Source organism: Corvus cornix, chromosome 2 (genome assembly GCF_000738735.6).
Source record: "Corvus cornix cornix isolate S_Up_H32 chromosome 2, ASM73873v5, whole genome shotgun sequence".
Classification (NCBI taxonomy): Eukaryota; Metazoa; Chordata; class Aves; order Passeriformes; family Corvidae; genus Corvus; species Corvus cornix.
Genome location: NC_046333.1, coordinates 24126690 through 24153672, shown reverse-complemented (window position 1 = coordinate 24153672; position 26983 = coordinate 24126690). Strand labels below are relative to the sequence as shown.

The following is a 26983-nucleotide window of genomic DNA, read 5'->3' as shown; positions in this document are numbered from 1 at the left end:
GTCTGGCCAGCACAGGGTTAAATTTTGCAGTAACCAGACAGGGCACGGTTAGGACCCAGAGGTTATTTTGTACCACCTCATGTCATTTTCAGGGATAGGGGAAGGACTTCCTTCTGGATCAGGTAGAATGGTGGAGGGAGTGCTCGGGTATTGCTGGGGTTTCTGGGGGATAGGGAGGAGGAAGAAGGGGAGAGGTCTGTGAGCAATCATGTGTGAATTGTCTGGGGTTTTTTTTCACTTGCACTCTCTGTCATTTGTATTGTTGCTGTTACTGTTTGTGTGTCCAATTCTCCTCTCCAACCTGCTGCGGGGGAGAGGGGGAGGGGTAGTGATTGAGCAGTGTGTGTGGTTTGGGGTGTTTCAGTGGGAACACTAAATTGGAGAACACCATTCCTAAACCATGGCAGCCTTATCTGGCACCCAATGTGAGGCATGAAAGGTTAGAATAGCAACAGGTCTGCCTAGATTGGGTTTGAAACAAATTTGATCTAAGCATTTGTTGCATTTGGTCCAGAGTCACTGGTCACAATGTTGCTTGATTTGTCCACGCGGTGTGGTACCTAACTGTATATATTTCCATACCTCATGATATTTTTCAGATCAGGGAGAGGGATCAGGATTGTTTTGTTGATGTACCATGTGATACCAGCTTATAATGTGGTAACATCAAGGACAATGAGGGTCATTTGGGATGTGTATTGAGTGCTGCTCTCCTGCCCTTACCTCCAGCACTACCTTTGGGAGTCCATTAAAAATCATACCCAGTTTGTGAGGGGAACAGCGGAGAATGATTTTCCCTAGCTTTCCACCTCCTTTTTCTCCTTCAGGCCTGTTACAACAGTTTTTGAGAATTTTGAATTCTCCTTGGATATTTAGGAAAACATGTTCTTGTGGCTAGGTCTGCCAGCTCTCCTCATTGTGGTCCACACTATGTTTAGAGTTACAGGAGATTTTTAGGAGGGTCTTCTAGAGATCTGCTCCAAGGATGGGTAGTCATGAGTGGCATGGAAGGTGGGAGAAAATGGGCCAGCTTTTGAAGGACTGTTCTGCTCCAATGGTTTGTAAGTTCACCCCTGAACAACCACAGGACTCTGTTGAAATGATAAAATATGCAAAAGAAAAATGCTGTGGCAGTTCCAGAGAGGCATGAAAGTACACAATGTGCTGGGCTTTGACTGCTATTTATTGGACATTGCTCAATACCAGACAGCACCCTCACTGGGAAGAGGAGGAAAGCAGATCAACAGGCACTGTGGCCACTCAAACTGCAGCTGAACCAGGGGAGCAATGTGTGCTGATAGCAGTTGCCCCTGTACAGAAGAAGAAATCCGAGACCAAATCAGTAGGCGTAATGAGGGATGAGGAGGCAGTAGGGCCCTCCACAAGAAGAAGAAGCAGGGCCGGAGATAATCACCTGATCGCTGTCCCTGGGTGAGCTATGAGATATGGGTAAAGATTTCAGCCACCAGCTGGGTAGTCACTGGTGATGTGGCTGGTCCAGTGCTGGGATATTGTGGCCCATGATATGAAACCAGAGGGTAGTGAAGCCAAGGAACTGGGATCCCTGTCCTGGAAGGTGTACATTGGGATTGGGAAGAGGACAGAGACTCTCAGCCTCTGGAGGTGACTCCTGTCAAGTATAAGGAGTATCTTGTATCTTAACAAGGGTCATCTCTTAGTGCACCGAGACAAGTGGAACACCATGGAGAAAGATATCCAGTACTTGAGAGAATTAGCTGTGCTGGAGGTACTTTATAAGGATTCAAATAATGAGCAATTCCCTATAAATCCAGATGAAGTCCAGTGTACACAAACACCACTTCTACCTAGGCAGAAGTTCCTAGGAAGTGCACCATCACCGTATGTGAACTCATTGACAGTGATGTCATGGAAAGAAAGGTGAACAGAGTGGATAATTTGGTTACCAAACTACGACTATACGAAGAAAGTATCTCTTCCTCCCCATGGGCCTGTGTCTTGTCCATGGAAAGACTGTCCAAGGACCTCCAGCAACTTAAAGAGGATTACCAGCAATTTGAAGAAGTGTCCTATGCCCTGCCAGTACAGTCCAGTTTCTGCTATTAGCAATAAGTGTTGCCCTGCTCAAGAGAGAGGGTACACACCACGAAGTAACCTGTTGTTTTACGTGCATGACCATGGAGAGGACATATGGAGGTGCGATGGAAAACCCACCTCTGTCCTAGCAGCCACTGGTGTGTGAGTTGAGAGGAAGCACAACTACTGCAGGAAATTCTTCAGTTTCCAATAAGTCCTCAGACAGAATAGGAGGACTGATGCTACTTTCAATGCTCTTGAAGGGATCTCCATACTTACAAGAAATGAGCAACAACTACTGTTACCAGGAGGGCCCCTACCTCCAGCCAGGTGGAAGAAAGGGAAAATCTGATTTATTGGACTGTATGGATCCCATGGCCTGGCACATCAGACCCATGTGAGTGTAAAGTTTTAGTTGACACCAGTGCACAATGTACCCTGATGCCATTAAGATATGTAGGGGCTGAATCTTTTTCTATTTCTGGGGTGACAGGGCAATCCCAACAGCTGACTGTACTGGAATGAATGTACTGAGCCTGACTGGGAATGAATGGCAAAACACCCAGCTGTGACTGGTCCAGAGACCCCATGCATCCTGGACATAGACATCAGGAGCGGGTATTCTGAGGACCCAAAAGGTCATCATGGAGCTTTTGGGATAGCTGCTGTGGAGACAGAGGAAATCAGACAGCTGAACACCTTGCCTGGTCTCTCAGAGGGCCCTTCTGCTGTGGGACTGCTGAGGGTTGAAAAACAGCAGGTACCAATCACTACCACAAAAATGTACCCTTGATAGTACCACAGCAAACCGGGAAACCATAATCCACATGCATGAGATGATTCATCCACTGGAGAGCCAGGGAGTGGTCAGCAAGGCTTGCTCACCCTTTATTAGTCCTGTATGGCCAGTGCATAAGTCCATTGGACAGTGGAGACAGACAGTGGGCAATAGGCCACTGTTGAGTGCTGCTGTGCTGGACATGCTGGGACTTCAATATGAACTGGAGTCCAAGGCAGCAAAGTGGTGTCACCTTTGATATTGCTATTGCATTTTTTTCCATTCCTTTAGCAGCAAAGTGCAGGCAAGTTTGCTTTTACCTGGAGGGGTGTCCAGTACACCTGGAATGGACTGCACCAGGACTGGAAACAGCCCCACTATTTGCCATGGACTGATCCAGACTGATCTGGAAAAGGGCAAGGCTCCAGAATACTTGCGCACATTGATGACATCATTCTGTGGGGCTACACAGCAGAGGAAGTTTTTGAGAAAGGGGAGAAGATAATCCAAGTCCTCCTGAAGGCCAGTTGTGCCATAGAGCAGAGTAAGGTCAAGGGACCTGCTCAGGAAATTCAGATTTAAGGAGTAAAATGGCAAGATGAGTGCTGTCAGATTCCAATGGATGTGGTCAACAAAATAGCAGCTATGTCCCCACCAACTAGCAAGAAGGAAATACAGGCTTTCCTAGGCATTATAGGTTTTTGGAGGATGTATTTTTCAGATTTTAGTTAGATTGTAAGGCCTCTCTATCAAGTGACCTGGAAGACGAATGATTTTTAAGTGTGGTCCTGAGCAACAACAAGCTTTTGAACAAATCAAACAAATGATTGCTTGTGCAGTAGCCCTTGGGCCAGTCAGGACAAGATAAGATGTGAAAAGTGTGCTCTATACTGCAGCCATGGAGAATGGTCCTTCCTGGAGTGTCTGGCAAAAAGTACCTGGGGAGACTTGAGGAGACTTGAGCCCTGGGGTGCTGGAGTTGGGGATACAAAGGATCTGAGGCCTGCTACACCCCTACTGAAAAAGAGATCCTGGCAGCTTATGGAGGGGTTTGAGCTGCTTCAGAAGTGATTGGCCAAAGCACAGCTCCTCCTGGCACCTCAACTGCCAGTGCTGGGTTGGATGTTCAAAGGATGTTTTACTCATGCCACCGACACTTCATGGAGTGAGTGAGTCATGCTGATCACACAGCGAACTTGAGTAGGAAACCCCCATTGCCCAGGGATCTTGGAAGTCACCACAAAATGGCCTGAAGGCAAAAATTGTGTACTAACATAAGAGAAGCAAGAGGAGAAGGTGACGTGCTGAGAAGGCCCCACTATATAATCAGCACCAGAAAATGAAAAGTGATATGCTCTCTTTACTGACAATTCCTGCCGTATTGTAGGGATACATTGAAAATGGAAGGCTGCTGTATGGAGTCCTATGCAACAAGTTGCAGAAGCTATTGAGGGACAAGGTGGATCAAGTCAGGTCACAGAGCTGAAAGGCATTAGGTATTGCTGAATGAGAGAAATGGCCAACACTCTATCTGCACACTAACTCATGGATGGTGGCAAGTGCTCTGTGGGGGTGTCTGTACTGGTGGAAAAAGATTAATTGATAGCACAGACGGTAAATCTATCTGGGCTGTTGAATTGTGGCAAGACATTGCTACCTGGATAGAGAAGTTGGCTGTAAAAGTACCTCATGTAGATGCACACCTACCCAAGAGTCAGGCTACCGAAGAATGTTGTACCAACCAACAGGTGGATCAAGCTGCCAAGATTAAAGTGTCTCAGTTGGATCTGGACTGGCAACATAAGGGTGAATTACTTCTGGCTTGGTGGGCCCATGACACCTCAGATTCTGAGGGAAGAGATGCAACATACAGATGGGCTGGTGATCAAGGGCTGAATTTAACCATGGGCTCTATCTCTCAGGTTATCCATAACTGTGAAATGTGCTTCAATCAAGCAGGCCAAGTTGGTAAAGCCCCTGTAGTATGGGAGACAGTGGCTGACATATAAATATGGGGAGGTCTGGCAGATTGATTGCATCACACTCGGGCAAACCCACCAAGGCAAGCACTACATTCTTACAGTGGTGGAAGCAACCACTGGATGGCTGGAGATGTACCCTGTGTCTCATGCCACTGCCAGGAGCACCATCTTGGGCTTTGAAAAGCAAGTCCTTTGGAGACATGACACCCCAGAAAGAAGTGAGGTGGACAAGGGGACTTATTACTGCAGGCCTAGGCCCTAGGGTATATCACCGTGTCCTGCAGCCATAGGGAGGAGGAGGAGAGAAGATCCAGCAGGCAGGAATTGTGCAGCAAGATTGATTGATTTAATTATTTTACAAACTCTTTTATAGACTTTTTTCTTCATAGTCTAATTGGACAAAGGATCAGCCACCCCTTGGGATGATTGGCTAAAATCCTAAAACATCCATTGTCAAAATATTTTCTACTATACTATAAACAAGACTTTCCAAGGTTGCAGGTGGCTTGGTTGTTTACATACTCTGCTACCTCTTCTGTGAGAGAGAAAAGTCTCTCACGGACTTAGAAAATAGCAAGAAAATCCTTGCTAGCAGCATTTTTGTATCTACAGGGACTCATTTCAAAAATCGCTTCATAGATACCTGGGCCAGAGAGCCCAGAGTATTGAGTGGGTACCATGTACCATGCACCAGCCTCTGGGAAAACTGAATGTTACAATGGACTGTTAAAAACTAGATTGAAAATAATGGATGGTGGGACCTTCAAACATTGGGATCTAGCAAAGGCCACCTGGTTAGTTAACACTAGAGCTCTACCAATTGACCTGGCCCTGCCCAATCAAAACCTCCACATACTGCAGAAGGGAATAAAGTCCCTGTGGTGCATAAAAGGAATATGTTAGGGAAGACAGTTTGGATTAGTTCTGCTTCAAGCAAAGGCAAACCCATCTGTGGGATTGTTTTTACTCAAGGACCTGGGTGCACTTGGTGGGTAATGCAGAGGGACAGGGAAATACGGTGTGTACCTCAAGCAGATTTGATTTTTGGGTGAGAACAGTCTGTAATGTAGAATTGTATAATATTTGTTGCTGAATGACACTGTGCGCCAGTTTGGATAAATTTGAAGGAAAATATCCTCTGCTAGAAGGCAGGTTACAACCAGCCCTACCCCCCCAGGTTTGGGAAAAAATAGATTTTCCTTGGAGGAAAGTGGAAGAGATAAAAACTATTTATTTAACAAACACACAGGAAAAGGATAATAATGCTAAATAATAAAGCCTCTCGCTGTGGAGAGAAAACCTGGGAAATTTTTAGAGTCCTTCCATAGGTCTCTCTCTCTCTCTCTTTCTCCTTGGAGCTGGGTCGCAGGCCCACCTCCAGGGCCAAGGCCTCAGTGGAAAGTCCTCCCAATGTATTGTGATGTTGAAACAGCCCAGCACAGAAGAAGGGAAAAATCAAAGTCCCAGGAAAACAAAGTTCAACTCTCTGGAGGAAAAGGAGCTGAAAAACTGGCCGAAAGCTGGCTAAAAAAAGCAAGCAGGGTGTTTCTCTGCCCTCTTGCTGCTGCAGGATGCAGGGAGGAGTCTATGCATCTCTGTGTCCAAAACTGCTTTGAAAAGTTTTGCTCAGTTTTTTTTCCCCCCCTCTCAGGCTCAGTTTAAAGGCACAGAAAGGCACAAAATTAATTTCCTGGGCATAAAGCAGTGATAGGGGATACAACATCATAAAGTCACCCCAAGACACACTGCCACTGTATGCCATAACTGCCATAGACAATGAGGATAGACAGCTCCAGATAGACCAGTCATGAGCTCCTGATGCAGCTTGCAGCCACCCAACAGCACACCAGCCTCCTGCTGCGGAAGACATCTAGGACTAATAGAATTCAGAGTCATGAACTAAATGAACTCAGCAGACGTCTTGGAGGGATTGGGCCAGTGGCTATGGAAGTTATACCTGTGCTTGTGTGTATGTACATATATATATATATGTATGGAAGGTGTGGGATTTGGGGATGATATGGATGGCATAGAATAAGGGCTGGATAATGACCTGGTCCTGACCAGGACAGGGTTAATTTTTGCAGTAGTCAGCAGGGGCATGGCTAGGGCACAGAGATTGTTCTGTACCACCTCCTGTCACTTTTTGGGGATGGGGAAGGGCTTTCTTCTGGTTTGGATGGCATGGTGGAAGGAATAGTTGGGTATTGTTGGGGTTTCTGTGGGGGAGAGGTTTGAGCAATCGTATGTGACTCGATTTTTTTTCTGTTAATAGTATTGTTGCTGTTACTGTTCTTTGTCTGTTTTCAGTAAATTGTTTTTGTCTCAGTCTGTGATCTTTGCCTTTTGTGCCTCCAATTCTCTTCAGCCTGCTGCAGGGGAGAAGGGGAGGGGGCGTAGTCTAGCGGTTTGAAGTGTTTCAGTGGGAACACTGAACTGCGGAATACCATTCCTAAACCACGACAGTGTCCCTGGTATTAGATTCCTTTTTTTATCTTCCCTCCCCATTCAGTTCTGTATATTGTTCTTTCGTTCTTTTACTGAAAAATGGAGATACAATTTTTAAATATACTCTTATAAAATGGCATGCTCTGGAGGTTTGAGACAGTTTCAAATTAAGGAAGTTTTGCTCCTTTTTGAAGGACTGTTGGTGCCTAAGGAAATGGAATAGATCACAACAGAAATCAGTCTGAGATAAATTCAGTATCTCTCAAATGAGATTTTAGAATGAAAAAAGAGCACGTAGCTTTTCAGTAATGCTTGCATAATTTTAAAAGAGATAATATTCCTTAATCTCATGCTATTATTTGAGATAATTCTGAGCAAACCAGTATCTGTTTCAGCATTTCAGTATTTCCTAAACAAATACTTCCGTTTTGAATATTTTATTATATCTAAGCAAAAACTTCAGTGGTGTCAGACAAAAATAATGATCTGTAAGATGCTCCACCTCCAATTCCAAAAGGTTTAACTCCTTGAAATGCATGTTTGTTTGTTTGTTTTTAAAAAGGGAAATAAAATATCCTTTCTTGTCTTAGCTTTAGGGAATTTGTTAACACAATGTGAATAGCATGTGGTGATACAGAACAGATGCAGCTGTTGAAAAACTGCACTGACTTCTGAAAACGCATATAGGAATTTTCCAGCACATTATAGTGGCTTGCATTAATTCTTGATTATGGGATCAAAAGGTAATGGAGTCAAAATTCAAAGTTACACTTAGACTTCATTGAAAGCTTGTTATGCATATTGAGCATTAAAAGATATTTTTAGTCTATGGATATAGATGTAAAGTATTACTGATTGTAACAGAGGACAGATTTTCATAAAAAATTACAACTCTCTGTAAGTAAGTTCTTTAGGGGTAAAAGTATGTTAATTTTAATTTAAATTAATATTAATTTTTAGTTATTTAATTTTAAGTTAATGTAGGTCAAATCCAAGGCTGGTACTTAGAATTAGAAAGTAGAAAGAAGGAGGAACTCCTTCTCTCATTCAGCATTTTTAAAAATGAGATTATGCAAAAGAGTAAACCTAGCAACTGTGCGAAGCCAAAACTTAAATTGTGGATGAATGTGCATAAACTTAAAGAAGCTCTTTTCAAGTATTTTTGCTCATATCATACAATTAAATGGAATTATCACAGTTACTTTCATACCAATTCTTGAGCAGGTTAGTTCTAATATCTCTCATCATGGCTCTCTTAATTCTGTTTCTGTCCATTTTTCACTTCTGGGCAAACCTGCCTTTTTCATCCTTTATGATGGTATTTTGCCTTTACAGAGTTGCTTGGCATACTGGAGATCTGTTTATTGACTCAAGCAGTCAAACTGTTACTCATACCTTACCTTTTGGTAATTAAAGTAGTGATGCTGGTAGTTGTGTTGGACTAAAACGAAGTAGATCCCTTTAATAGACAAGGGTTTTTACAAAATGTTCCTTTTGCTTCATGTAAAGCACTGTCTGAAAAAAGAAGCAAACACTTTTACCTGGTATTGCCAATATACGGTAGGGGATTCTCTTCTTAAAAACAAACAAACAACCTCGCTTTCAGATAAAATGAAGATTACATGCATAGAGAATCTCCCAGCCCTTATACTAGGTTAGGAATATGTGATTTGTGTACAGAATACTTGAAAAGAAAGCATTTCTGGTATATGGGCTGAAATATTTCAGAAATTGTCCTGTGTGCCATGTATATGGTCAGTGCTGATTAACTTCTGGAATTTAAGATATCATGGGGTTACTATAAAGAAGGCTAGATAGCAAGATCTTATGTTAGATTTTTCAAGTTTTGCAGTGAGAAGAATTTCATAACTGTGTTTTAATTCCAACTTTCAGAAGCATCCCTTGTTGTTGCGTTGCTTAGTTTGGTTTAGCAAGCCGCAGCCTTCTCAGAAAGCACTGCGGGGGTGCTTAGGATAGAGCAGCAGTTCCGCTCTCTTGTAGTCCTTCCGGACGGCCCTGTGCTCCCGCTCCAGCTAGCTGACAGCTCCACAACACAGTGACAGTAAAGGAGTTGAGAAGGGTCTCTCCATGTGGACCTCAGAGGAACTTTTATTACATGGTGACAAACCGGTTCCCAGAGGCAGAGAGACCATGTGGTCAGGGAGCTTGGGGTCCTATCTGGGGATGAAGGGGGTGGAGAGAGCACTTGGACAAATGATCTCAGGGCACAGGGGTGGTACATGGGCAGAGTTGAGGTACTGGAACCAATAGGGAGAACCTGCGGGAGTGGCCAGGACTAGGGGCAGGGGAAGTGGGGACAATGTGGAAGGCAGACATTTAATAAGAAAAGCAGTGGGGAAATAAAACACTGCACCTTGTAAGCTCCTACATCTTTCTTGCATCATTTAATTTGAATAACTCTATGCTCTTGAATTGTGTGGCATTTTATGTCTAGGATGCTTTTTTTATTCCGGCTTTAATAAAAGTGATATTTGTTGTCTTTTTAATGCATTTCAGTAATATCTGCTTTATCATAAAATCCTGATACAATAAGGATAATACAATAAAATTTTCAGTCCTGTGACTAAGGTTGCCAAAAGTTTTACATATTCCTGTAAGAATGCTGAGTGGCTTTGTATTACAGTAGACTCAGAGAATTAGTAGGTAAAATATCCATAGGTTTAGTCTCAGGGAAGGTGGTGTTAGAGAATAGGTATATTGTGTTCACTTTTAGCTACTGAAATTCATACTAGATGTTTTTGTAGAGTTCCGTGTTTTATCCAAGGTGTCAAAACTACTATCAACTTCCTGTGGTAACCTAAAACAAGATCCTGTCATCACTAGAGCAGGTTTTTTAAAAGTCCTCAAATAGATATAATCAGCTTGCAGCGTTGCTTTGAAAAAGTCCTCATGTTCTTCACTTATTTTGAAATGTGTGTGCTGAAATTCATTAATTTGGTAGGGAAGAAGTCTGTCAGCACTTCATTATTGTACTGCCAGACGTTGTGATTCTGGCTCATAACCTACTGATACATGGCTGATAGTGATGAAAATAGTGATTATTATTTTTTACGTATCTAGAAGTATCCTGCCTTGGGCCTGTGTAATTTTAAAGGATAGAATAATGCATACCCTGCTTGTTTCAACATCAGAGGTGTCTACAATAAATTGTGTTGTGACTGCTTTAATTAGCAACTAATACATTCACTCATTTGTTCAGAATTGTAAGAAAATACTTCTGACATAAAATGTTTTTCTGTCTTTCTAGATGAAGTGTTATCACAAAAAATACAGGTCGGCTACTCGTGATGTGATTTTTCGCCTTCAGTTTCACACTGGAGCTATTCAAGGACATGGATTGGTGTTTGGCAAAGAAGATTTGGATAATGCCAACAAAGGTACTTGTCTTCTGTTGTTGGTTGGATGTGTATATGTGTGGGCGTGCAGGCATGTGCATGTGATGATCTTCCTCAGCACCTGTTTTCAAAAGGATTCTTATTTCTTTTTTTTCCCTCCTTTCTTATTTTTGGGGAAAGGGAGACTGCTTTGAGTTAGTTAAATTATAGCGTGTAACACCAGTAAAACGCTAATGACAAGAAAAGCTCTTCACGTGAGTTAACTCGTCAGAATAATTCAGATACTCCTACATAGTCCTTATCACCTTCTCTCACATTTATAAAAACAACAGACATTCTCTCTTAGTCACCATTGAAGGAAATAATATGAGCTAAATTGTTCCCTTTTCTGGCTAGTGAAAACAGTCATAAAGTCTGATAATGTGTTTGTGACGTAGTCTGTCTTTTAATACGCTTCAGAGTATCAAAGAATGGACACAGAGTTTTCAGACACACTTGAAAATGTGTCATACTAGTCCTCATATTTTCCAAATTAAAACTTCAGTTTTATTATGTTTATATCAGGTTTGGAACTTCAGCCTATGTTACTAGCAAACTAAAATCAAGCTATTTTCCTGCAACACACAACATAAGACTACCAAAAATTTTGTGGTCAAGTATTGTGGTTTAGCCAATATGGGGAACATATTTGATTTACCTGGGTGTGTTTTCTTTATAAGCCATGTCTGTCTAGAGAGGGGGTTAGGAACTGTACATCTCTTCTTTTGGCTGTTCTAGAAAGCAAGCAAAACTCCAGCTGGCATTTATGTGGTCTTTTCTGGAAAATGTGTGGCACAAAGAATGTAGCTTTGAAAAGCAGATCACTAAGCTGCAACTGAGAAGGGAAGAGAGAAGGGAAGAAGGGTATATGTATAGATAGCTATAGAGAATCCTGATTTCTGAGTGTTCTGAAACTGCTCTCCTGGGAAACATCTTGCTGAAATCCTATCCTTTGTTCTCAGATGACCGTTTCCCTGATTACAGCAAGGTGGAATTAGTGTTTTCAGGAACTCCAGAGAAAATTCAAGGTGAGCATAGAGAACCAAATATATGCTTCATTTGAAAGCAAATCATCATGAAATATGCATTTTTTTAAAAAAAACTTTTTTCCTCTTTTGTTCCACTTCTCTTGTAAAAAATCTGCAATTTTACTTTTTCATTAAAATATATTAGTTACCGGTTTAAATTTGAAAAAATTAATAAAGACTCTGCATTTATATCAGCATAGAAGTCACCAGATTTTGTTTTAAAGCTATGCCAGAACACTTGCTACAACTAGTAGAAAACATTTGTGTACCTGTGTAGAACATGGATAGTAGGTGGTTTGGCTCAGCATAAGTGACAGCAAGTGGCCTATCCCATAACCTTTTTTGGATGTTGTCATAATTGATTATGTTTGCAGTATTGAAGTTTGGACTATCTTCAGTTTAGCATAAAGAGATACAGCTATAGTTTTCCTGGAAATGCTTCTCCTTTGAAGTAGGCTTGTAGGATATTCTGCATACTTCCAAAATTCTATTTTAATATGTTTAAGATTATGTGATAATTATTACTTACAGTAAGAACTTAAGATCATGCAGATCATTGCAGTTTAATTCTGTTAATGAATGTGTTTTTAGTCATTTCGTGGTGTCCCAAAAAGTATGGATTCTGCCTGAGACTGATTGAAAACCAAATACTCTTAACTGTCTGTCTTATACATATTCCCATTCAGTGTCCTCAGTGTCCTGTGAATTGCATGCTTTCCTCCTTTTTTTTCCACGAGTTTGATAATTTAGAAAATTATGGCAGCAGTCACTAAGAATTTGGATTGTGCCCAACTGAGCACAAAGATCTCACTTAGCCTGTTAGAAAGCCATTAAAGAAAACCAGTTTTATAAATGAATTTGTCTAGCTTGTTCTAAGTGTTTCTAGATAGTAAATGCTTGAAGACAGGCCAGTTGACACATCTAAAAAAGGACCAAGATTTTTTTCAAATTTCGCTTCCTTAGATGACAAATGAGAGGCTTTAAGCTGTTGGAAAGTAAGGCTCTAAGTAATTGGATATTTGTGTTCAATTCCTGCCTGAGGCATTAACTGGCTAGGAAGAGCAGCTCACCTTTGTTACTGAACAAGTTATATTTCTTTAAGAAGAAGTCTATGCAGCAGTCTGGGAAGATGTTGAAAAATTCTTTAACTTTAGCACTATATGATCCCTATATTTGTGGTTAATGCTTAGTTTTGCACCATACAGTGCTTAGTACAAATACCAGAGATTAATGTGACCTTGTGTTAATTCTCTACATCTGTGACTAACAAGTCTGGTGCCAGCTAATGCTTCCTTATTTACTTATATTAGTGATTAATATGTACTAGCAGAGATCTAATTGAGATCAAGGATTCAATCCTTGGGAACAAGGATTGTGTATTAGAACAAAGAATGATAAGAGAAGTAAATTATGACCTCACCACATGTTTAAAATACTCTGAAAGAGAAAGGATTAATCAGAAAATCTGGAACCATATCCAAATAAGTCCACAGAAATAATTAGTATATATACATGTATTCAGGAAACGTGATGAGTATGTATTCGTTTCAGGAATATAACCTGGTCTGTTAGGTTACTGGGGATACATGCTTTGAGGAGAAATCCCCACGCAGCCAGCACTGCTAGTAATGTTGGCTTTCTAACCTATTAATTGGTTGGAGAGTTTATATCCCGGTTTTTGGTGATACCTTGAAATACTTATTTACAATTTCTGCAAAATCACTTTTCCACATCTGAAAATACTATAGAATTCTAGAATAAGTACAGGGTATCTCTAGTCCATCCTCCTGCTGAAACCAGGCTCATTTGTGAGATCAGACCATTTTGCCAAAGCTTTGTCCAGTCAAATAATGAAAAACTTCAAGGAAAGGATGTCACAGCCTCAGTGGGTGGGCTATTTCTGTGTCTGACTGTTCTCACAGTGGAATTATTTTTCCTTATATTAACTCTAAATTTATCTAGATTCAAATTTTGCCTGTTTCTTGTCTGTCTGCCTTGTTCCAACCTGATTGTCTCCTCTATGGCCTTTAGGAGGCTGTTGTCAGATCCTTGTCAAGACCATTTGTCTCCAGACTGAAGAAGCCCTGATCCCTCAGCTTTTCCTCACAGGGAAAGTCCTGTCATTTGCTTCACTTTATTCATATAATTCTTGTATTCTGTAGCTTGAAACTGTACACAGTATTCTAGAACATAACTGACTGTGATGTTTTTTAAGAAAGAATGCAGTTGCCAAGAATATAAGATCCCTGAATATTTAATAATAAAATTCGTAAGTCTGCCTTGTGACAAACGTCACAGAAACTCTACAGATGGCTTTTTCCAGGCTGCATATAAAGGTGCAGGACCATAGCATTCTTGTCCTAACTGTAACTATTTTTGTTTTAAAAGTCACAGCATGTGCATAATACTGTTGCTCTAGAACAATCTACAGCAGGAATTGCTTCTGTAGACACAGCCAAAGGTTTGATAACTGAGGATTTCTTTGTTCCCTAATCTAGATAGAAAAGACAAACTGTTTGATTTGTATCAGTATCAAAGCCAAGTTCAAGGTCATGAATTATTGATGCCTTGCATCAAGTGCTTTGATTCAAGTGCTTAGCATTTGAATGACTGGACTATACCTAAGTTCCTCACTGTATCAATTTAAAACCTGATCATTATTTAATGCCTTGTTAAAGGCACAAAAACATGGGTTACTGCTGAAAATTCCAGGTATGTTTGGCAGAGCATACTTAAACACAGCAAAACACATTGAAAGGCAGCTGTTTAGTCTCAGATTCTGCAGAGCTGCCACTTTGGGGGAACTGAAAGGGACATGAAGTCACAATTTTCAGCTCTCCCTATTCATCCTTAGTGTTAAATTTCTCTGGTATCAGAATGATAATCTGTATGAATCTGAATGAAATCTGTAACAAAGTCTAATTTTATCATTCCTTTAGAACCATCTTCTTATAGATGCTCGTGGTTCCATTCTCAAAAGCTCTTTATCATGTCTGACCTATTAGGGCTGGGTGGATCATCTGTGTTATTTGTGTTTAGGGACTGATCCAAATTATCAGCCTACATCATAATCAAAAAGCTCAAGATAAAAGTCTCTGAATAATAAATTAACCTTTTTTTTTTTTTTAAACTCTTTTATTTAACCTTTCTTCCCTTCTTGCTGCTTCTTACCTTTCAGAATAGGGTGTTGCCATTTAGGGAGCAAACGTCTGTCAGAAGCCTACATACATACATCTGTGTGTGCGTATAATTACATATGTGACTGATAATTTTTGGTCTCAAACATGTTTCATTTTAGGATGTGAACACCTTCAAAATGATCATGGAGTAATAGTTGATTACAATACATCAGACCCACTAATACGCTGGGATTCCTATGAAAATATGAGCCCTGATGGGGAAGGTGAGTACATTTGTCACATGAGACCAAAGCAAAATCTTTTGCAACTGTTCCAGAGTGTTGAAAGAAGAAAGGAGACCTCATTTGCTTGAAGCTAATGCCACTTTACTGATGTCTGAAGTAGCTGTCTACCCTTCCCTATTTAGCATTAGTGGTTCTAATTTAGGAAAGAAAGCTGTGGTAGTTAAATATGATCCCTGTCAATACACAGAATGAACTGAGATGCAACTGACTGATACAAGTTACTTTATTACTTGTAAATTTGCCTAAAGACTTTATTCTTTGTTCAAAAGTTTCTGGTTGGAATTCTAATACAGAATTTTAAAAACAACAAAATTATATGGTGAGTTTGTAGCTTTTGGTTACTGTGTATCTGGAGTATTTCAGAAGGTGCACTAGGCTTTAAATAAATAAACAGTAAAGGATATGCCTATTTGCGTATCTCCATAAATGTACCATAAATTAGATTTTTTTTTTCTGTAACCAGATGGCACATACAAAAGATGAAAACCTCCAGTAGGTCCCTTCAGATTCTGACTCCAGTGTGAATGCTCTCCTGATGTTTTCTTGAGTTCATGCTGTGCTTTTAATGGATGTAGTTTTGATGTAAGGACTCAGAATGTTACACCTGTGGCTGCACACCTCAGTGCACATGCAAGCCTGACATTGTTCTAAGTAAAAACATGAGATAAGGTATTAAATGAATGCCGAAGTTCTTGCTTTTACAACTTGCCTGTTATGAAATGAGAGACACACAAAGCTAGGATATTTAATTAGCTTCTCTTTAGGTTCAGTTTCAATTGATTTTTATAATCTGGATTTAGCATTGACCATCTAATGACCATATCAGTGAGGGCAGAAGCTTACTGGGAGCTTGATCTTTTTCCACTGCCTCACTCTTGTAATAGGAGTATTTCCTAATGCACAGCAGATTCCAATCTGCAGAAAAGTGGGGGAATATGGAGGGTGGAAAGAGAACAGTCATTGCATGTGGCAGGTAGAGCACTCCATTGGGAGTCATCAGAGTTGGATGAGACTGTGCAGTGTTTTTTAGAAAGAGTAGCATCAGAGAGACTGAATCTTGACTGGAGGTGATGTCTTAATTCCTATTCATGATGTTTCCATATAATTTATGATTCCTTTCTCTTCCTCCCCCTGCCATCCTCTCCCCCTTCCTTTGTATAGACCTAGCCCTCAACAAGCAATGCATTGATGTCAAATATTTTTTAATTGCTGGGATTGATTGGCTGGATGGATTTTACCTTCCCATTTTCATGCATTGCATTGTAGGTAACTACAGCAGTACAGGAAGTTGAAAGCAGAGATAAACGTGCAGGCAGCACTCTGTTGGAAGATACAGAATTGTATGCTGCTGATGTCTTTGATAAGAGTTAGTCAGAGACCATTCACAAGTACAAGTAGCTTGTTTGCCTGCTGCTCAGAAGTCACATGTGCCATTTAATAGGTTTTTGTATCTAATTTGTGTGCAGGGTAGTTTTAAAATTATCTGAGATAGAACAGAAATATGATGTGATAGCATAGATATTGAGAATTTCATTGTAAATCTGCAAAAAAAAATCAGTTGAGTTTAAGCTAGAAAATATACCATGAGAATAGATGTTATCCTTTTCTCAAGTAAATATTTAGGAGGCAGACTGTTACCCTATGATATTGAATAAGGGAATTGCAGGCAGAGCAATGCCTCTGCATAGGCTGGGCAAAAGATCACAAGGAGCTAAAGCACGTACACAGACAACAGCTGTATTTTTCTCTTAAGGATGGGGTCTGTACTTAACACAAGTTTGAGCTTAGTGTGCTGCTTAAGGTAAATACAGGGCAGTTAGGTCATCTTCTGTTTAAGATTTATAAACACCAGGACAAGCTTCTCTTTATGGTTTGTGCAGACGTTTGGTATCATGGTTGTGCCTTAAAAACGTATAATGCATGCTAGTTTTCACTACAGGTGAGAAACCACTAAAAGGAGATGCTGATTTCACATCCAGAATGTGATCAAAGTCAAAAACCTTAGAATATGAAGCCTTTAGCTATAATCCTGAAGTCTCAGAGAGAATCTTTTCTGTACTTCAGAAAATATTAGGGTGCAAGACATGGTGCATTTGAAAGTGCATAACAGTGGTGGTATCTTTAAGGTGCAGGGAAGTCTCATACAGAGCGCCTTTTTCAGTTCTACTTTACATTAGATTAAACCCCTAGCCTTGTGTAGGAACTAGTCTTCATGGTTTTACTTGTACCTGTTTTCCCACAGGAATTTCAGTAGGAATAGTATGAGATGTTAGTGTGGCAGATGATTCTTATATTACAGTTATACATATTTTTGTTAATTTCAAAAAATGTGGGCCTATGAAATTCCTTACCAAGGTGGTCAGGAAGGCTACAGCAGAGACTTGTGAACACTAGTTTCTCTGTAGGTAAATGTATATGTATATGGAATGGCTATTTCCAAGTTGATGTGTTAAAATAGAATTTAGAAGTGAATAAGATAGTAGTATCTCTTTTGACATTGTACAACTATTTGGCTTTATTACGCAAAGACCAAAAGATGGGAATACATGATAAAGGAAAAATATACCCAGAGGCTCTTGATTTGCTGGCATGATACAATATTGCAGACATAAGCAATTGCCTTTTAAATTATCTTGAACCCTTTGTTAATAAGATTGTGTACATAGGTGTTGAATATAGCCAGGCTATGGATAGTTTGCTATCTCAATTTAGTTCCTTATCCTTCATTCTTAATATTCTTAAGGAATTTTGACAATTGGAAAGCAATAAATTATTTGCATTTCTTCTTATAAATACTTTTTCTTTTCATATCCCTTGGGAAGTGGTCGTCCATAATAGATGGAAAATTATATTAAGTTCCTAATTTTCAATTTGTATCAGATTTCATCCTCTTTGAGCAGTACATTAGCACAGAGACTTCTGTTACACCGATTTAAAAGTATGCAATTAAGTGTAGGATTTGAAAGCAGAAGAATTGGATCTTCCTACTGCCATGTCTGACATAATTACCATTGTTTTTCCTGTGGTTTTGAAGTCAGGAAGGGCTTTTGAGATAGAAAGGAACAGAAATTACTTTTTGGTCTTTTTGAGCACTCTTATTTTTTTCTTTAAATATCACTTACCATACAATAGATACATACATATTTACAAAAGATTGTTCATTTGCTGCAAAATAGTAAGGTATAATACCTGTGGCTGCATACATGTACTATCTTCCAAAATCTCTCTCTAATATGAAATGACAAATAGTTTTGAAAAAAGCTCCCCCCTCCACAAACTAGAGGGATTGAGGTAAATGGTAAAGGTTTGACTTGTCTCCTGTTGAGGTTTTTTTTTAGTTCTCAGTGATAATTTCCAGGATTATTACTTGGCATAGTATATAAGACATACTGTTCTTAAACACTTCCCTCCTGCTGAAAATGCTAGTCTTTTGAATAGAAACCACCGGTTTATGTGAGACCTGCCAGTGGATTCTGGTAAAAGCCTGGGCTCAGAGGTGTTCTGAAAATTAAATCAGATTAAAAAAAGATATTAAAATTAAAAGATACTAAAATAATATATATTGCTAAAGAGCATAAACTCGTTTTAATAGAAAAGGTGAATTATTGGAAGGGCAGATGAATGCTGCTCTTCCTTTGGCACTGTCTGCTTTATCTCAGGTCTATTCTGAGTATCCTGATAGCACGCTAAAATTATTCTATAGAGAAAATGCCATTTGTGTGTGCGGCATTCAGTTGGTTGAGATACAGGATTGTAGTGGCTTGGTCCAAAATACTCATTACTGTTTACCTTCTGTGAGATAAGAATTAGGAGAAACGCAAAGCAGGCACCAAACTTGAAAGAATATAAAGAAGTTTATTAGCAGACCTAAAAGAAGAAAAAAAAAATCATACCACACTTATAGAACTCTTCTCCTCCCCCCACCTTTCTCCCTTCTCCCACTGACAATGTAAAAAGACAACCCTTCAGATGTTCAGTCTGTTTACCACTTCCATAACAACCTTGTTCAGTCCATTTAGGAAGAGGAGTCTCTCTTGCCCATGCTATGAAAACATTATCACAACGAGACAGCCGCCCACTTCCAAATAACTTTGCTCAGTCCATTTAGGAAGAGGAGTCTCTCTGCTCGCATGTGAGTCCCTTTCCCCAACTTGCAGCTTTCCCGCAACTGCTTTCAAGGGTCCACTCTTGAAGTTTTTTGGGGTACAATTTTAAGGTTGAGCCGTTCAGAAACAAAAGTTCTCTTCACCCATCTCTGGGAGCATTTCATCTCTAAGAACAGAGGCCCTTCTCCTTCCCTGGGAGCAAAGGGTCCTCCTCATCTTCATCGTTAGGACTATCTCTGGGAGCATCTCTAGGGACTGAGGTTTTCTCCTTTCCCATTTGGAGCAAAAGTCCTCATCGCTTCCATCTCTCCCTGTTCAAACTTCTCATGAAATTACAGCTGCGTCAGCATCTGCCTATCTCAGCACAGGTGCTTTTGCTCGCAAGTACAAGTTGAACGCTCCATCCCCCATATCTTCATGAAATTACAACAGGTACTCTGATATATCATAGCTTTACAACAGAATTTCAGCTTTAAGCATCTCCTCTTTCTCTTCCCTCGGGTTTTCAGCTCTTCACAGCACTAAAAGGGTTAATCTCACCTCGGCCTTGCAGCTGGAATGTTGCTTATCACTGTTGGTCACATGACCTCTGCTGGACAGTGGTGCAGCTTTAGCTGAAATCTTGGCCTTGGCACTGGAGGGCAGGTTTCCGAGCTGCTCTGGCTGCCCACAGCCCTGCGGGGGGGGGGGGGGGGGGCGGTCCACAGGTGGATCAGGGCCCATTGGCTCCAGGATGGCCGTGGCCCGGCCCAGCCTGGCCCGAGCATGGCCTGGGCCGGGCCCACTGGCCCCCCCACAGGGCCCGCAGCCACCTGTCCCAGCACCGGAAACGAGAGAGAGCCTCTGCCTCAGGGTTTCTATTCTTAAGTGTGCATCACAGAGGTGGTCACAACTTTAAGTGGCCTAAAGAATTGTCCATATTCAAACTGGCCATGTGATAGGTTCTGTCTGGTCACAGAGGAAGCTGTAAGCACCTCTTTGCAAGAACATCACTTCCGGGACTATGCTTGCTAACCCATGACAAGGATTTAAAGTTTTTTTTTTAATAAAGAAAACTGGTAAACCCAAAGTTTATTGTTGGCCAAAATAGTATTTGTTTTGGTTCGACTGAATTCAGTGGATTGGCAACAGAAATGCACATGGTTCTTGTTCTGTGTTCCATTTTAAGACATTTCACTTACTTTAACAACTGCTAAATCCCTCTGCACTCTTTTGTCTTCCAGCTCTTCAGTCTGTGGAAAGAGAAGCATATGTCCATGTTAGAAATTGCTTGAAATGATAAATGAAGGACTTTGATTAAGTCTTTACAAAGCAGATACTTAAGTTTCTTTCTCAACAAAGCCTTGCTGTTTGCTTCCTAGCAAAGTATGTTTGCTTGCTCACTGGTGTTTAACAATTAGAACAGAAACAGCTTTGGCAAAAAAAAGATGTTTTTAATTTAATCCAAATAGGGTAGGGCTGAGCGAACCCAAATTCCTATATCTCAAGAATGTTGCTTTCCAGATTTTCTAGCCTTTTGTAACTGTAATCAACAACAATCAGTCAAAATTTGCCAAATATTTATAAGCTGGTTTCCTCCTGTTTTTTTCTTCTCATAAAGGAAAGTATCTGAGAAGTGTCTCCATGTACGCAGTAAATGTTTCCATGGAGGCAATAAATAGCCAACATTCTGGTATGCACCCATGTCATGTGATGAGATGGGATGTTTGACTTTAACTGAGATTTTTTTCTCCTCTTCAACCCAAAGTAAATAGCTATTCAGTAGGGAGGTGCCCTCTTATGTTGTTAAACGCTTGTTTTTCCCAGAGGGCCACTTCTTTATTGCAAAACTCAAAGGTTGAGGCAAAACTGCTTGGTTTTGGTACCTTAACAGGAATGCAGATGACTACCAAAGAAAACGGCAGCTTTGATGCCATTTCTGGTGAGTGAAGCTTAAGAACAAATTCCTAGTGAATAAATGTTAATTTCAGTTTTTAGTCACCAGTTGGATGCAGTATTCTTTGAGACAAAGTGAAATTTGGTACAAGGTAGGGATAAAAACGTGTCCTCCAACAATTCCCCTCTACTATAGAAGATAGACAAATTTACACTATAAAATGCTGCCAGCTTGAAACAGTATCTGAACCATTGTGGAGTGGCTGCTTTTAATTGATTTTTCTCTGAGGAAACTTAAGTCTTCTGTTTCTTGAAGTTTTGTGTGTTCTTTTCTTTAACAGATACAATTTAAATCTAGTTAGTCCACTTAATCATGAAGCTGATAAAGAGTTAGCAAAAAATTAATATAAAATGGTTTCTTTTGTGTGTTAGAGACATTGAATGCAAACATAGGATTACAAGGTTTCATTTCTAAGTGTGCAGCAATAGGTAATTTTCTTTTTCCTTCTTCATTAATGCATCATTAATTGTAACGGTACTGTGGCTTAAATTTTTTGTTACCTCAAGATGTTAGGGAATAAATATAATTTCACACAGATGTTTTCAAGATTGTGCTTGATAAACTGAGATTGATCTGGAATGTATTTTCTCTGGACTCATGCTTTGGGGACTTGGGATTTTTGGTTGTGTTCGATTTTGGGTTTGTTTTGTTTTTCTGTTGGTTTTTTTTTTGTTAAAAAGAAAGTTATTTTAGCATTTTGGATTGGTCAGATAGGAACCAACAGTTAAGTGCAGCCAGGGGCCAGACTTTCAAAGGATTTACTGATACGAAGTTACTTTTGTTGTCTCTTTTAGGAATATGTCTTAAGATATACTGAATTGAAAGTCTTCCATGTTTGCTTAAGTGCTAAGCTGAGCTCCAGAAATTAGTCTGTCCAGGTCTGTTGAAAAATAGTTTTTTCCTTTTTACTTGTTTGAAAACAAACCAGTGGGAGGCACCAAGTCAGAATAACAATTTAATAGGGAAATTAAAAAACAAAAGGCAGAAAACACTGGTTTAAACTGACAGAGTCAGGATACAACCTGACACCCTGTTAGTCAGGGTGGCGGTAGCAGTCTGGTAGAATGGTGGCTGCAGTCCTCTGAAGTGGTGGATATGGTTCTGTGGAAGCAGTGATCCTGTAGAAGGGGCTTCTCTTCCTTGGAAGGTCCAGTGGTGGCTGTGTAGCTCTTGTCCTCTGGAAATCCAGTGGGAAGCCGGTGTCTGTGGTGTTCAGAATCTCAGATTATATCCAGGATAGAATGCTTGGTTCCTCCCTCTGGGTGGAGCATCTCACAATGGGGTGATGAGTCATGAGGCCAAGTGTTGATTAGGCTCATTAACAGAAGACGGTCCAGAGGGAGTTATCTCTGAGTCATGCGGCAGGACAATGATGGGCCATTAACAGAAAGATAGTCTGGGGGGAGGAGGCAAGGAAACACTGCCCCACCTGATTTCAACAGCTCATGAGGATGGTAATAGAATACACTGCAACCCAGGACATCCTTTTACCCAAACATATAAGTGCATTGATAAGACGGTGTCTGAAGTGAGAAATTATGTACATTTTACTTAGTGCCCTGAGACAGTGATTTCATTAGGTACCATTTGTCAGTTTTGCTGAGTTTAAACTTACAGATAAAAAGAGAATCTCCCCCAAAATGCTAAGAGCCAAGGAGGAAGAGTTACACCTTACCTAAATATTTAAAGTCTTATGTTTGAAGACAAAAAGAGATTAGAACCAGGGTTCCTTAGGCCCCTGGATTTTTTCCATGAGCCTCCTGCCTCTCACTACCTGTACTTCCATTTCTGGGCACCCTTGCCTCCACAGCCCTTGGTATCAATGTTTATAACAGTGCACAGGTTTATCTGAAGCACAGGTTGCACCTGTCAAATACTCCAAGATACTGCAGAGCCAATTTCTTGCTTTCAAAAGAAAAAATTCATTTTAATATCCTCCAATTTATTTCTGTCTCAGTGATAGGCAGTGTTGTTATCCCAAGGATTTATTCACTAGCCCTTTATCAAAAGCTTTCATTACACTTTTAAACCCAAAGACCATAGGGTGCAATTTCAGTGGTTTAATAGATGTTAATGTAGTTTATGGTACATTTAACTCTGCAGTTCTACGTTCATAAGACTGTGCAAAAGACCTCTCTTCAGCATGGTAGATTCAGGCAGTAGAAAGTAGGAGGAAGGTAACAGATGGGACTGTGAGTAGCATTATCTTAGGGGCCATATAACACTGCTTTTTCAACCAAGTCTATCTTTGCCCAGTTTATGTTTTTTTTCAGCAGGTTTGTACTTATCTTTTAGTATGTGCCTGTTTCTTAGTCACATCAGCTACAATCTATGGTTGTTAATGTTGTTAATTTAAACACTGATGTCCAAGTCAGTATCTCTTCCCATGTACAGATACAACAGGAGAAGCCTCCTCACCCAATCTTACAACCTGTTTACTGGACCAGGTTGAATAAAAAGTTCAAAGAGGCAAGCCTCTGCCACAGGTGTTTTCCTTCCCTGCACCTGCTTCCTGGACAACTCTTCCTCCTTCTTTTGAAGGCAATAGGGCATCCCACCTGTTTAGCTTCATTAGACAAGGAAAAATAACCTTGATGTTATAGGTACTGGATATATTTTAACACCTTAATTGCTCGGGAGTAAAATTAGCATGGCAGCATCAGAGATTAAAAGAGTAAGGAAGAAACAATCCAAAATGCCTTAGTACAAATTAGGATTTGGCTCTTGTTTGTTCTGTGACTTTCCTAAGACCAGAAGGAGAAGCAATTAGGTCCCCACTCTGTGTCTGTACCAAAAGCATGCATACACAGAACTACCTTATGTGTCATATATATGTTTACTCTAGTAAACAAAGGAAATGTGAATAGAGGGCATTATCAGTCATGATGCCATTTATATCTGATGTAAGAGATCATAGAACCATTGCATGTGCATGAATGAGCTTGAGTTAAGATACCAAATTCATTATGATTGCCAAATGACAAATCTCTGGGAAGACTTACAGAACAAGAGACAGCATAAAATTCGTGGGAGATTCTTGGGTTTTCTAGGCTACCATGAAGCAATAGCAATCCTTTTTCTGGTGAATCCTGAAGTAATCATATTGTTCTGATTGGGTGTAATTTCTGCCCTTTTGCTGGTCTTTTAACATAATGTACCTTTCCTTTTTTTGCTGGACTTCTTTCCAGTGACTCTCTTGGTCTTGCTTGGTTGTTTCAGTTGGCCACTGCAACACGCCCTTTATAAGATAAGGATTTTGTGGTATTCACCCTTTTCTCCCCATTGACAAGCATGTTCTGTTGATTAGAAAGGCCTCATTAGTTTTTGGTTACAGCTTGTTCAAAATGTGGTTTTTTGTTATGAAGGTGCTTTGGTTAGGAAGGCTTGGTTCTATGACAAGTACTGTTTTTTGAAGGATGGCTCTTTAAGCAAATTTATCATGCTGGGATTTATTTGGACTATCCTGTAACTGTCCATTTTTTTTAGTGTCGGAGACTGGTTAATTAAACAACGTGTTAAGTTTCTGCCGTTGAATACATACAACAGATACTGAAGAACTGAGGACTTTTCCTGGAAAAGTTTCTGCAGGAAGCATCTTCTGCAAATAGTGATATGTAGAGAAATCTTTTATCTCCTTGCATGTATTTCCAAGATGGTGTTAGTACATGCACAACCACCTCATATATGTGGTGGTGGATATTTTTCTTGACTTTGGAAAAGTGTATAATAAAAGACTAACCCTCCTGAGTCCCACAACTTTAGATTTTAATGTCTGAATTTTGAAGAGGTGCCTGTTATATTCAATAGTCTGTACAGAGTGAAGCTTAATACTCTGTAAGTGTTCTTTTAGCACTGTAGACCACAGACACATCTGATAGTAAATTGTGGCTGAATAAATTCCTCCAAACCAGGAGATTATATTTTTTTAAGTGACCAACAGAAGAATTTTAGCTGTACAAATAACATTAACAGCCTTTAGCCTAGTCATCTCTAGTGCTTTGCTTGTTTTTTTGTGGTAAGGGAAGCTTTGCTAAAGGTAGTACAATTTGTTATCCATGTATGGATGCCAGAAAGCTGTCCTGGGCATCTCTATCCCTGCTCCAGCAGTTTCACTTATTAAGTGTTAAATATTTGTCTGTGATCCCTCCTGTTTAAAGCCTAAGTTCTTTGAAAAGATTTCCCCGGATATCGGAAAGCTTTGGATCAGACTGCTAAACAATAAGAGGAAAGTGAGAGATGGGGTAGACTGCAGGTCTGCCTGCATTTTTATCATACCTCCTCTAGATTCTGCTGTCAAACATGGGCAGAATCTAAATGCTGAAGAAGAGCACTAGTTCAAACTCCTTCCAGACTGCACAGATGGAGGCAACTTTCAGTAAGCAGAGGGAAGTTTTTTTGTCAGAACCCAATCTTATTTCTTACTGTGGACACGCTTTCTCCAGCTGTGTAAGGAGAGAGCTGCATTACTACAGCTCTCTCACATTGTTTATATTTTCTCTGCTCCTGGAGTCCCAGGCAGAAGGATCTGTCCAGTTTCTGAGATGGCCCAGAGCGGTGAGCTCTCTCTGTTGAGTAGTATGGGCTAGATACTGTTTTTCTCTACCTTATTATGAACCTTGAAGAACATTGCCTAAACTGTTACCCATTTAAGAAACTTGGTAGACTTCTGAAGTTCATCTGAAGTTTTCTGGTGTCAGGCTATTCCCTGTGTTCCTTTCAGTAAATATGCATAAAATATTCTTTGTATGAAGAACTTTTGTTCTTAAGTCATTTAGGTACAGCATAAATTTTCCACCAAATATACATAATTTTTTACGTTAGTATATGCTTGTATTGAATGTGTGTAAATCATCTTCAATTTTTTTTGACAAGAAGTAAATACTATAATTATTATCATATACATTTACCCCATATTGCTTCTACTATTGCTCTATTACTTGAAAATAAATTACAAGTCTTTTGAGTCCCAGTGCAAAATCCTTTAAGTTCAATTAGTGAGTTGGAAAATCAAAGAGTTCTGCTAAACATATGTGTGCCTGAACTTCCCTTTTTGATATGTGTACTTGCTTAGAAACACCTGAATATCAATTTTTTGTGCCATAGAGTGGTGGAGCAATTTTATTACAAATGGCAATACTGTGGAACTACATGGTCCATACTTAAAAAAAGGAGTAAATTCATTAGGTTGACCTTTTAGACAGCCACTTTAAGCCTTTTCACTGTGGTTCTGTACAGTTTTCAGCAACCATGTAGAGTCATCAGTGTTTTTCTGCTGCTTTATATTTAATGACCATAACTAATTTTTGCTGAAAGCCTAGCAGTGTAGTAAGAGAAATGCCATGATTCATGGTGTGTGTGCTGTTTCAGCTGTTAGAAAGAATAGTCATGAGTTCTGAACGTCAGCATTTGGAGTATGCACTTGCAAATTACCGAAGTGTTCCTGAAGATGGGCTTTGTTTTTGATAGGAATGAAGGGAGATAGTTTCACATAGTTTGGCGACTTTGAAATACCCTTAAACTTTACTTAGTGTTTTGTACTTGTGGCAATGTTCCTGTACTGTGATGTTATATTGTTCTTTTGCTGGTTATCAAAGCACAAGGTACTTCAAGTTAAGTCTTTGCTTAAAATAACTGAGAAAAGTTTGCAGAAGTATAATCAAAATGACACAATAGCTTCTGTATATTGGATGACAGTTGTAAATGTATCCGTGTATTCTTTTTGGATAATGGAACAGGTATTATTTTCTTTTGATCCCAGGTGGGTAAAAGTGGAATGATAAATTTCAGTAGTATTCTAAGGATGAGTCTGTGCTGGCTGACTCTGCCTGTGT

At 39.9% G+C, this 26983-nt stretch overlaps 1 protein-coding gene across 14 annotated transcripts in view; it reads left to right on the top strand.

Moving 5' to 3' along the window:
* The window catches only part of TNS3 (tensin 3), a 219277-nt gene that overhangs the window by 115481 nt on the left and 76813 nt on the right, over positions 1-26983 (top strand). For 13 of the 14 annotated variants that reach the window (XM_039548564.1, XM_039548558.1, XM_039548563.1 and 10 more), the window contains 3 exons: positions 10532-10661; positions 11621-11686; positions 14985-15089. In XM_039548564.1, coding sequence (XP_039404498.1) covers positions 10532-10661; positions 11621-11686; positions 14985-15089 — 301 coding nt within the window. The remainder of the gene's footprint in view (positions 1-10531; positions 10662-11620; positions 11687-14984; positions 15090-26983) is intronic. The other variant, XM_039548568.1, reaches the window with a different exon arrangement.